Source organism: Hippocampus comes, unplaced genomic scaffold (assembly GCF_001891065.2).
Source record: "Hippocampus comes isolate QL1 unplaced genomic scaffold, H_comes_QL1_v1.1 scaffold345, whole genome shotgun sequence".
NCBI lineage: Eukaryota > Metazoa > Chordata > Actinopteri > Syngnathiformes > Syngnathidae > Hippocampus > Hippocampus comes.
The window spans coordinates 1,935,863-1,948,889 of NW_017805538.1; the positions used below are offsets into that span (position 1 = coordinate 1,935,863).

Sequence of the window (13,027 nt, forward strand, 5' to 3'; positions counted from 1 at the left end):
GCACTCAGATTTTAATGTGTGTGTGTGTGTGTGTGTGTGTGTGTGTGTGTGTGTGTGTGTGTGTGTGTGTGTGTGTGTGTGTGTGTGTGTGTGTGTGTGTGTGTGTGTGGTTGGTAGCATTTTAAGGTGTCAAAGATCACCACTCGAAGCAGGACCCTGAAGACAAGCTTCTGTTCTTTTTAATGTATTGTCGACACACACTCACCAGGGCCAAATTATGCACCATGCTTGCACAATCGAGTGCTATCCCTCTGCGGTGTAGTATAATAACGAGGCTTGTCAGGAAGCGCTTATGATTTATGACTTGTGTTCCTTTTCACTGGCAAAGAAACACATAATTGCTTTCGCCCTCTTTTTAAAAAACATTCTGTAAGGGCAGCTACTGTTTACAAGAAGTTAAAGCCAACATTTTTATCTGTCCAGTGCAGGATGCTCCACTACCAAAGTCTGAAATGTATCTGATGTCCAAACTGAGTAAAACAAACAAAACAAAAAAACATGGAAATAAAATAGGGGAACTATAAGAGAAACATGGCAAGAGTGTGGAAGGAAACTGACCAAATAGGGGACACTTTGAAACAATTTTTGAACATACGAAGAAAGTAGACTATAGGCATCCGAGGAGCCTCAGAGGTAATCATACATGTATGGGAAATGAGATTTGCATTGGAAAAACAGCTGAGGAATGTGGGAGAAAAATGATTTAAACATGGGAGGTAATGTGACAAATGTGAGGAACAACACTGGGGGAATTTGGGTGGGCATGGGAGCTAACTGCATTGGCGGAAAATGAGAATGCTGACTCGGATAATAAATTGAATGACGGGCTTTTGAATGTCAGGAACATGTCAGTCACATGACCTGATGGACCATAAAAAACAGAGCAGGAAGCCTTTTTGTGCTCGATTCACACAAGCCTCAATTCAGTGACTATCAGTACCCATTCAAATACACCTTGAATTAATTGTATTGTGGTCTTGAAATGGTGGAGTTTGTTAAATCACATATCGATGCATATTCACAGTATGTGACACCATAACTCATTTTGTAAGGTCATCGGTATTTCGTTGATTTATTCTCTCTCTCCCCCTCCCTCTCTCGCTTAGAATTTGAATGGAGCTTCAGTCAGGACCTGACGAGCATCTTAGTGAAACAAGAGGAGCCAGATGTGGCTCAAAGGTCAGATCCGCAGCCTATGGAAGGCCCACCGCTTATCCTAAGCCCCGCCCCTGCTCGGAAAGGGTCGCTATGGAGACACACAGTGAGCATTCCACAAATCAGAGACCCTTCATGTATCCCGGTTGAAGTGTGAAGGAGTGCGATTGGTTTGCTCAGGTGCGCCCACCGGATGAAGTTAAGACTGTGGCTATTAAAGACGAGCCCAGAGAGATGGGACAGTACCTCTGCCTGCCCACCGGTACGCACAGCTTGCACAACTGGCCGTCCGTTTGTCAGCCCACAATCCTCACAGCAGGTCCTCACCCCGCTTCTTCCCAGATGATGCCCTGCAGCTTCCACCCACTCCTCCCAGCAGCAACCACGGTGACAGTGACGGCTCCCTGCCGCCCTCCTCCCCGCACCTCGCTCTGCCTCCGTCTTCCCCGCAACCACAACAGAGGCCAGCGGGCCGTGGCTCCGCATCCTCTTCCTCATCCACAGCCATCTCGTCTTCGCCTCTACTAACTGCCCCACACGTCAGTAGCGCCACCTATCCTTTCTCTCCTTCTCCTTCTTTCCTCCCATGATGATTGCTCATCACCAGTCAAAAACATGCTTTTAATGCTCTCACAAATGGCCATGATTGTTGTTTGTGTAGAAACTGCAGGGTTCCGGACCCCTCTTGCTGACAGACGAAGAGAAACGGACCCTCGTTGCTGAGGGATACCCTGTACCCAACAAACTTCCTCTCACCAAGAGTGAAGAGAAGGCTCTGAAGAGAGTTAGACGAAAGATTAAAAATAAGGTACCATGTGATTTTTTTTTCTATATGTTGAAAACATAAAGTGCATTCATTGTTTTGCTCATCACAGCTGAGTTATTGGTTCCCCTTATCTTTTATCCTTGGATAAGAATAGAGCTTAAAGTGTTTCTGTGACGGTCAGAAGGGAAAATATGTATGACATATCAAGAAAAAAATGCATCCAAACGCATCTTTGGTTACACTGGCTGTATTAAAACAAGCTAATCATAGCTCGCGGTACCTGTTTGTTGAGACGTTATGGCAGCTAATGCGTGCAGCCATACTTGCCTGCAAGAAGCGGCGTTGAAAGCGAAGCGTGTCTCCAATTCAACGTGGCCATCAGATTCTCATGATCCGGAGTCATTCTCGCTATTTTTCAGAGTCAATACTGACCAAAGGTCTGTCAATCCGTCACTGCTGACAGCTGTTTTGCTGACTCTCTGTTAGATGAGGACGGTGCTGCAGTTCATGATAAATAATCAGCTGCCGCACGCGAAGGCGGAAGCCTGTCGGTGACGCGGGTCAGGTTACTCCCTTTCTGTTGAAATAAATAAATAAATAAATGCATACATATCCGAGTCTGGATGTTCACGGCCATCTAACCGGGGAGGTGGATCCTGGGCCATCCCGCTGTCTGGTAAGGAAGCTGGCGGCGTTGACTCGCTCCCTCCCGGCCTTCCTGGCAGTGGAATGCCTATTAGGGTCACCTAGCAAGACAAAAATAAGATAAGACAGATTTTCATCGACAGGCAAGCGGTATATATCAAACTTTACAGTATTGCCTTGACTCAGATAAATAGCGAGACTTGTCACGCAATGACATGTACTTTGCAACACTTCTATAGTCCTACCCCACTGAACGGCGAACTTTTGCGAGTGTTTGCGAAGGTACGTGGTTCGTCAGGGTTCATTCAAGGTCGCAAACGGTTGCCAAAATGGTCGCCAGACGTCTGCCAACAGTGTTAATGGCTTTTCTTGTCACAAGGGAATTTGGAACATGATAAGAAAAACCACTAAAGTGTCTTGCGAACCCTCACATAAAGGCTCATTTTGCTACTTTCGCCAACAGTTGCAACTGTTCGCCCCGCCGTGAGATAAAGGCTTAAGATATTGCATCTTAAAAAAGTACATATGATTGGTGCCACACGAAGGTTATGCTGCAGCAAAAGTTGTGACATTTCAATAAACAGTAAAGACGGGAAAAGGCTTCATTTCCACTGCTCATCATACATATTCAAATCAATTCAATTTATTTTCAACCCAGGTGCTCGGTTATTTTTGCACCAGCCCAACAATGGTTAATTTTATCCAAAAGAATGGGTTAGTCGATTCAACCCAACAGTTGAGTTAAGGTAAATATTTTTCCTAAATGTTGGGTTCATTCACTTTTTGTCATTCAAATAAACATGCTGTAAAAATGCATGCAGTACACCCATCCGACCATCTTCCCCGATAGGTGGGCTGGAAATGTTTGTAGATTTAGAAGACCTTTTATGAGTTAACCAAATGGGTTCAAATAAATAAAGTATCTTCTAAAAGCAAACCTGGATATGCGAGTGTGTGCGTGCATACATTTTTGTGCAAAGGAGCAAATAAGCCATGCTTTGTCTGTTCACACGTGTAAGGTTCCGGAACAGAAGAGGATCCTACAAAAGCAGACCGAGACAGAAATAATCTTACAGAAACAAAACTTTATTACAAAAAAAAACTACAAGTACAAATTAGATCATTGGTTGAGAAAGCCAGGAGAAAACGTAGCAAACAAAAAGCGCTTGCAGAATGCAAGGAAATAAATCAGGAAAATAGCTTGTCACCAAAGGACAAAAAAAATCCAATTGCGAGAAAGAATAAGCAACACAAAATTAACAAGAACACGACTTACAACACAAGACAAACCACGGCATTAGCGAGAATCGAATGTCTCAACAATAAGCACTTGGTAGATGGGCTGCAAGCAAGCCGAATAATGTGATGGTAAATTGTCGGTGTAGCAGTCCTAAAGTAGTCCACTGTTGGTCATACGTGACAGGTGCGGCATCAGAGGAAAACGCCCACAACTCCCGCCGGAAACTGAAACCAAAAACAAACAGACCTGCATGTACTTGTGATACAGCAAATAGCTCATGAAATGATTGTATTGCTTTGCCCACACTTGGATAACTGGAGAAAATAATAAGGTAATACGTCACTTATGGTGGCTTGATTTCATTTCAGCAGATTGCGAGTACGGTATATTTTAAAGAGTCACTATCTGCTAAACTACGGAAGCTATCACTCCTCCCTGGCCCAAATGCGGAAACGGTGCGTGCATATCGTCCGTTTGCGCTCTCACTGAGCCTTAACTGGCCAGGTATGGAGATTTTAATTGGATGGCTGGAAGTCTGTCAATGTGATGATGCCATGACATTGTAAACAAAATAGCCCGTCTGTTGAGTCAATGCCGGATACAAATGATCCATACTGGGGAAACCTTTTATAACCGAGCAATTGAGGAGTTCAAATAACACATATTGGATTGAAAGATGGCGGCCCGGTGGTTGAGTGGTTAGTGCGTCGTCCCCAAGTGCAGAGGTGCAGGGTTCGGTTCCGGCTCTGGCCTCCCTGTGTGGAGTTTGCATGTTCTCCCCGTGCCTGCGTGGGTTTCCTCCGGGTACTCCGGTTTCCTCCTACATTCCAAAAACATGCATGGCAGGTTCATGCAACACCCTAAATTGTCCCTCGGTGTGAGTGTGAGCGCGAATGGTTGTTTGTCTCTGTGTGCCCTGTGATTGGCTAGCAACCGGTTCAGGGTGTCCCCCGCATACAGCCCGAAGATGGCTGGGGTAGGGGGATAAAGGGGATCAGAAAATGGATAGATGGATGGATTGAAAGATTTTGACCCAGCTCAAAAGTAACCCAAAATGGAATAAACATTTCAGAACCCTTCACTTGGGAAGATAAAATAAACCAACATTTTTCATTGTGCAATTTTCTGTTTTTATATGGCATCACTAGCACACCAAAGCCATCCATGCAGACGATGGTAGTTAGTACATTGCACTGTTGTTTGGGCACCACAAGCTATGCAATGAGCTTCAAGATCTGATTTGATTGGATTGGAAGAGATTGCCCGCAGTACGAAATTTTAGGCAGGCATGCTATCCACTACAGCACCGTGCTGCACTGCCACTGACTTGTATGATGATTTTATTTATTTATTCAAATGTTCATTCCTAAAGGGTACTTTAATATAAACATGCATTTGAACACATTTCATCCATTCACCCATACACTCCTTCCCACAACTTCCGTTCCTCAAAGACAAACCTCCTCACCATCCCCGTGACCAGGCTCAAAACCTGGGGGGACCGAGCCTTCCTTCTCTGTCGCCGTCCCCACCCTCTGGAACTCTCTACCACAACACATCCGAAACTGTACTGACCTCCAATCTTTCAAATTATTGCTTAAAACTCCCCTGTTCCGCAATGCTTTTAACACCTTTTAATCTCTTTTACCCATTTTTGCATTGTTTTTATTTTTCTTCTTCAAAATGCGTTTCTTTTAAATCATGTATACATTGCTTTAAAGTGTACATTTTTATCCCGTGTTTTAAACTCTTCTAAAGTGTCTTTGAGTACGATGAAAAGCGCTTTCAAAATAAATGTCTTATTATTATTATTATTATTATTTATTTGTATTGTAACTTTACCTATAAAAAGTGAAAGTCAATGCAGCTTCTGACAAGAAAATAATTTGATGTTCGTTTAAAAAAAAAAACAGATCTCAGCTCAGGAGAGTCGGCGGAAGAAGAAAGAATATGTGGAATGTCTGGAGAAAAAGTGAGTTTCCATTTTTCTCGACAATCCCTCCCACCCCTAGTTGCCTCTTAAACCATTTATGTCCTTTCTTCCAACAGTGCATCATTGGCACACCCTGTTGTCTCAGTCCAGTTAAATCACAGTTCACCTTGCAAAAGCCTGAGTGCAAACCAACACTCTCTTTCCAGCTCCCACTTGTGTGCATCATAAGAGTGCACTCCAACCACACGCCAGTGATGGAAAAGAGTGGGGGGGCGGGGGGGGGGGGGCGCAATCCAGCTGTTTGTAATTTGAAAGTATTCCCAGCTCAGTGTGCAGCCACTGCCACAGGTCAGCCGAGACTCATCATAAAAGCAGAGCATGGTCTCTTTATATTCGTTTTTGTGTTGGGTTCTTGTCGTCGTGTGAGCTGCGGGATTAATGGATGATCCCTTGGAAAGTAAGCAGCAGGCGGCTGGCCGAAGGGAGTATGCTTAGAATGAGATGCATTTAAAGCAAACAGCAGGATTATCGAATCTTTCTTTTTGGGATGAGATCAGTGAGATCATATCACCATCCATGCGTCTCTGTGAAAATGGGGATTTGAAGTTCATTTCCAGATCACCGTTTAAAGCGAATAAGAAGGGAACATCATCCTCCTGCCTTACGGGTGCATCACGAGAAATCTTGTTCGCTGGCCTGACATAAGCTACAGATGGTCAAATAAATCTGTGAAGCACTATGTCTCTCTGTATTTTTTTTGTGCCTGAATAAAACAGCATGTGGTTGTTTTTGTTGCCCCAGGGTGGAGAACTACACGTCAGAAAACGGTGACTTGTGGCAAAAAGTGGAAAACCTGGAGACAGCCAACAGGTGAGGCTCACTGCACATGGTCAGCTAATAGAGGCACGAAAACGGACAACAGATTGACGCGTGAATGCAACAAAAACTTGTCCAATAACATGAAACACTCATTAATGTTTGCCTTTTTTCTGTTGGTTGTTGTTCTCTTGTTTCAGTTTTGTGTATCACACAAGGTGGTTCGTTCCCCCTTTGATAAAAGACAGCTGTGACTAACGTTATAGGCTCTGTATTCGTATATAGTGCAGCTGCGCTCGGGCATAAAAACAGGCTTACCCTAATTTTTGTGTCAATGCAAGCCCTGATGTGCTTCTTTGGGAATTTGGTTCATCTCTTTGTGCCATGCTGGGTGTTTCAGCGTTTTGAGGGCATTTGCTTTGAAATGGGCCCGTTTCACCTGATAATTTGCTGGCTGAAATTAGACTAAACTTTACTCCTGCTGAAAACATGGACAGGTGTTGCCGCAGGGAGTGTGATGTGATTCTTGTGAATTAGTTTGAGGTGCAGACAGACAGATTCTGAGCTCCGTTGACATGTGTAGGGAATGTCATCATGTACTGTATATCAGGGTCCCCAACCTTTTTTGCCCCACGGACCGGTTTCATGTCAGACAATATTTTCAGGGACCGGCCTTTAAGGCCCGATAGATACAACAATATAATATGATATGACCTGCATGAAAAGTGTGGTATTTTTGAAACATAATAATAAACACGAATCATGACACGAGGAACGTCCTATCTGGTCGCAACATTCTCTGGTCCCTATTGTAACGTTTAAACGTGCCTTCAAAATAAGATACGCCGCAAATAAAAAGTGCATGAAAAATACGACTCACCATCGCCGCTTATTATGCAGAGTAGGCTTGGTGCGTGTGAATCTCCCGTTGAGATTAAGCCGTATTTGAAATTGGACTCCTGATATTGTCTATTAAATGTAGCCTTCTCTTTCTTGAAAGTCGTAGGCTCCTCTTATGTCTCCTGGCTGGGCCTTTTACCCTTCCCAAAAAAACTTTTCAAAGACGTTTGTTTTTTAATAGGTAACCTATCACGTGACCGAGAAGCGTGCATTCACCTGTGTCAAGAGTGACACACTGTAGACTGATATAACAGAATCCGGTAATTTTTCAAAATAAAACATCTTTCAGATTCCAAAATGAATAAAACGGAAAGAATGTAAGTTTTATTCTTTCTGTGCGGCCCGGCACCAAATGACCGGTCCGCGACCCGGCGGTTGGGGACCCCTGCTGTATATAACAGTGCGCATCGAACCCTCTGAATCATTGCAGAAATCTATTCATTGAACACATTATTATTATTATTATTATTATTATTATTAATAATAATAATATTAACATCTTTAAAACATATATTTTTAAAATAATGCCACTTGCTGCGTACAGCTATAGAAGGGGAACACACAAGGACATGTACGACGATCCAGGTGCAAAGCAGTCTCCAAGTGCCCAATTCACGGATCTGTGTTCACCTGACAGGCAACTTTACATCATCCGCCCAATGAGGTCTGCTTGAAGTTCCTTATGAATGTACTTTGTGCGCCTTAACCTGCCAGAGGACTCAAGCAGACCAGTGTCTTCTTCCGCCATGTCAAGGGCTATTGGGGCTCCTGTCGCACATGCCGTTTAAAGGGAATGAGAGGAGCCACTTTCGTTGGCAGCAAACAAGTCATATGTGTTCACACCCACAACGGTGCATAATACCCTTTTTAAGCTCGACGCCACACTGCATCGTCTTGCACGGGTCGATCAGGATAGAGGCATCCGATCGTCGGGTCTTTGCTAACTTTGATCAGAAGGGGAGAATCTTGCGCTAATTTGGCGCAATTATCAGTTTATGTGGACCTGGCTTTCGTGTTTCAAAGAGGCCTGGGCCAGGTCAAAAGCTGAGACACTCATACGCACAGAAGAAACATTTATCCTTAGCAAGATGAAACCTTAATTCATCATACATACAGACCGCAAATGTAAAAAGAAAAAAAAAAACGAAGTGTTTTTGGTTTATCAGTTTAAAGGATACAGCATGATGTTGAACTGCAGAGAACAAAAAAACCCACTCTCAGTGTCTGCAGACCATATGTCGAATGCTAAATGTATCTCTCCTCCATACATGACTGTATATTTAAAATGCAGTAAAGAAATTACTGCTATGACTGCATCTTGGAGAGAGATCAGGTTGTCGCAAAGGCTGGCTGGAAGAAGCGTCGGGGGAGGACCAGGGGGGTTTCTATCTGCTGCAGTCTGTAATTAAAGTTTTCATCGTGGAACGCCCACCCTCCACATCCAGCCCACCCACGCGCGCACACACACACACACACACACACACACACGCACACACACACACACACACACACACACACACACACACACACACACACACAAACCCACACACACACTCACACACACTCATAAACAATCACTTGCTAGAATGGTTGCGTTGGCACAAACTGGTCAACATGAGTCAACAAAGCAAGTCTCCAAACATGTTTGGTCTGATTCAATGTTTCCTGTTCAAGTCGAGATGAAGATCAGCACGTGATGGCTCTGACTTGCCCTTCATATTTCATCCCACCGCGTTTACTCAGAGACAGTCCGTGGGGCCTTTTCATACATGCTGTATATTTTCAGCAGCCATTAATCATTGCGGTTTGACATCAAAGTGTGTGTGTTGTGTGTGTTCTCTGTCACAAGGGAGTGACAAAGGCCGAACGGCTGACTGACTGACGGCCTGCCTGACTTGCTCATCTGCCAGTTGAATATTCCTAAGAGAGATACGAGAATTCCTTGGGTTCACGTGGTTGCTTTTGGGGTGGTGGCTTCTGTACAAGTCAAGGGGCTGCCGAAATGTGCAAATGAGTTCTTGTGAGCGTGTCTCCCCTCAGTGTTCACGTTGTGCCATTGCAGCACATACCATCAGAACCCTGCTCTCCAGGTCACGCAAAAAACACGGCATTGTGTACTTCTTGCATCGGGCTACTTTAACAGTCATTGGGGAGGTCACTATTGTTGATTTTGGACTAAATTCATGGCAAACACGTGCATTCATCTCTTTGAGTGTAAATCAGGTGAAAGTTTAGTCAATACGTCGTGGACACGGTCTTACAATCACCATGATGCAAAATAAAATGCGTTCTGTGCACTCTTGTATTATGATCAATATTTATCTTTCCATTTGCACTCATTCTTTGAATGTGACTGTATAACACTTGTATGAGCACATTTGCCTTCCATTCCTTTTAATGTATTTCATTGCTCTCAAGTATAGAACTATTGATGCATGCATATGCATACCAACGGGAGTTTCCTATTTTGTGCACTCGGTTCGGAAGTGCTGCAGAGAACAAACAATGTCGACCGAGACCACCAGAAAAACTTTGATCAAACGGATAAGACTACTGTAGTGGTGGCCCGACTGCCAACTTCCATTGTTCAGTATGTCAAGCACACACCAACTGATCTTGGGGTAACATTCAGCAGTCATTTAATGCAAAGCCGTTCTTTTCATCTGAGGTTTTTATGCCGGGTCAAGTGTTTCCTTCGAGATTTTGAGAGGGTGACACATGCTTTTTTTCTCTTTACCCGACTTGATCATGGTGATGCCCTCTACCCATCTTCTCGTTTTTTTCCAAATTCTCTCAATGCTGCTTTTTCCCCCCTTTGTACAAGGGACAAATCTGTTTTATCGTGCGTGTCTGCAGAACACTTCTCCATCAGCTCCAGAAACTCCAATCGCTTATTTCAGGGAAAGTTGTCCCACGCACTTGCAAAATGGCCTCGACTCAGACAGGGACGTGCCTGATGGTAAGTGTGGCGGCTTGTATTCTCCTGCCGTGGGTTTTGAATATACATACATGGCCAAACATTGTGTTGTTCTCTCTGTGCAGATGATGGCACTGTGTTTTGTCCTGGTGTTGGGCTCCTTCTCTCCTTGCCTCTCCCCTCTCTCCTTCTTCACTCACGCCTCTTCTTCCTCCTTACATACTTCTTCCCCTCCCTCTCAACAGTCAGCGGACCTGTACACCACCACTAGCGGTATGTTGCCTCGCAATAATTGTATCTTTCAAGTCAAGCTTTATTGTCAAATATGCTCTATGTGCAACATACAGCACAGATGAAATTACTTTCCTCTCAACCATAGTGCTAACATGCAGTGCATTGAAACACCCGCAGCTAAAAATAAGGGCAGCAAAACTGAACTGCATAAAAAAGACATCAAGACAGAAATATATAAATATAAACAAATAAAACAATTAATAGCAATCAACAGACCACCAAGGGCACTTGTGATTATTGCGGGTTAAATATAGGTAGTGCATTGTTTAAGTGCAATAATCGGACGTCAGATGCTGACAGAGAGTCACAGTCTGTGGCAGGAGGCAGGGGTGGGGGTGGGGGTGGGATGTGTGCGTAAGTGGGGCAGAACAGGGAGGGAGTTTCATTTAGAACGCCGCAAAGAAAAGTGCTACTATCTTTCTAGGGGATGTGGATTGATGAGTAAGAAAAGCAGACTTGTACAATCTGTGGCAGGGATGTCCAAACCCAATCCTGTATGCTTTATGTGTCTCCCTACTCCAACACACCAGATTCAAATGAGCAGGATCATTATCAGAGCTTGCTGATGAGCGCTTTATACTATAAATGTTAAACGAAGCATCCTTGAAAGCGCAAGAATAAATTGGTTTCCATAGTAAGAAAAGATGTTTGTTTTTAAATAAATACTGTACAGCGGAACTTTTCAAGTTCAACTTGAGATCCAATACAGTCCAGAATGCAACCAGAAATGTACCGGATGCACAAAAACTCAAGCGTTCCAAACACCATGCAAGATGCCAACATATTCATTTCAACAAGGAGACAAAGCGTTTCATTGTTTTTACGGTTCACGGTTAACTTCTAACAAAAAGAAACCCTAAAAACTGAACTTGGGAATTCACCTTCACATTTTTCAGACACAAAAGGCTGTATTATACAATTGTTTTTCTTTTCTCCCCATGTTGATACCGTCCAGGCCAACCAAATGACAGTAAGCTGTGTTCCTTTCTGAGTTGCAGTCCGCTCCCGCAGCCTACTCTTCTTCGACGAAGGGTCTCCACTGGAGGGAACTCCCGCAACGTTACTGGTGGAGAGGTTGCGGTCGCAAAACCACATCCAGACGAGCCGCCACACGGCTGATGTCCACAAGAACCAGACAAGCGGGCCCAAGTCGGACCACAGGTACCATTTATACCACTCCAAAGTTCTGCATGCTAAATGATGACCACCACTGACAGCGACGTCTACTTCATCCCCTTCAGAGAAACTAAACCAAACGACGGTTCAGGTTTCTTCTGACAGCTCGGACTGCCACAGCTGACCCTCCCTCAAGCTTCACGTAGCCCGCCCAAGCCACCATTGGCACATATTTTATATATGCATATATGAAGATCTCACATTGTTACATGGAATTAATGACCTCATAAATCTCACTCATGTTGTTATGTCAGCACACATTGCCCGCCACCGTTGGCTTCTCCTCAGCTTGCGCACTCTGCTAACATGGTTCAAAGTCGACCTATTCACGTCCTCTCACACGGGAAGCCTTTCAAGTGCCTTCCATTCATATCCAAACCACTTGGCCTTATACGATCGAGTCAAGAGTGCCAACTTAATACCCCGCAAATTGAATGTTTATCTGAGAGTTTGACATCAATTCATTTGTGGCTATGAAAGCTTTGTGAGTTCTAACTGCATTCAAGAGGTCTCTCCTCAACCTGACTTCATGGCATTCATTTTGCAACCCATACATTCTACACCTGTATTTTCCTACTGAAGAGTTCTGACAAGAGGGCGGGAAACGTGACATGAAGTATTTTTATGAAATTAAAAACTGTGCGTGTGTGTGTGTATATATATAGTTGCAGCATAAAAAATGAGCATATTTAAATTATGCAACAAAAAATATTAAATATTGTTTTAAATTTTAGTTGACATATTATCACTTTGGTTTTTTATGGTAAGTTTAAAAATGACAATATTGCTTCATAATATATTCCGAGCATTAAAAAAGAGCATATTTATGGTCTACAAAAAAAAAAAAATAAAACAAAAAGACATGTTGATCGTCGGGAATTGTGTAAAGATTTTAAATGATCGACATGATGGTGATGTGTAGTTATTATCATGTACTGCTCCGTGGGCACCCACCTGGGGATTTGTGTCTTTTTGCTGTAATAATTTTGTTTCACTGCCGCCACCAAAAATTACTCCCCCCACCCCTTTTTAAATCAGAGCGACTGTGAAATCAGGGCAAAAATAACAAACTTTGATTGACTCTTTGATTGGATTAGAAATACTTTGGCAAGTAAAATGCCTGTGTGGACGTATTTATTGCTGTTTATAGAAAATGTGTGTATATATATATATATATATATATAT

At 43.4% G+C, this 13,027-nt stretch overlaps 1 protein-coding gene across 1 annotated transcript in view; it reads left to right on the forward strand.

Moving 5' to 3' along the window:
- Window positions 1–13,021, forward strand: part of creb3l1 (cAMP responsive element binding protein 3-like 1) — a 38,492-nt gene extending 25,471 nt beyond the window's left edge. The window contains exons 4-13 of the mRNA XM_019878563.1: window positions 1,107–1,261; window positions 1,336–1,417; window positions 1,498–1,694; window positions 1,817–1,963; window positions 5,720–5,778; window positions 6,541–6,609; window positions 10,312–10,414; window positions 10,498–10,645; window positions 11,665–11,827; window positions 11,908–13,021. Of these exons, the coding sequence (XP_019734122.1) occupies window positions 1,107–1,261; window positions 1,336–1,417; window positions 1,498–1,694; window positions 1,817–1,963; window positions 5,720–5,778; window positions 6,541–6,609; window positions 10,312–10,414; window positions 10,498–10,645; window positions 11,665–11,827; window positions 11,908–11,944 (1,160 nt within the window). The 3' untranslated portion in view covers window positions 11,945–13,021. The remainder of the gene's footprint in view (window positions 1–1,106; window positions 1,262–1,335; window positions 1,418–1,497; window positions 1,695–1,816; window positions 1,964–5,719; window positions 5,779–6,540; window positions 6,610–10,311; window positions 10,415–10,497; window positions 10,646–11,664; window positions 11,828–11,907) is intronic.
- Window positions 13,022–13,027: the final 6 nt, after the last annotated feature.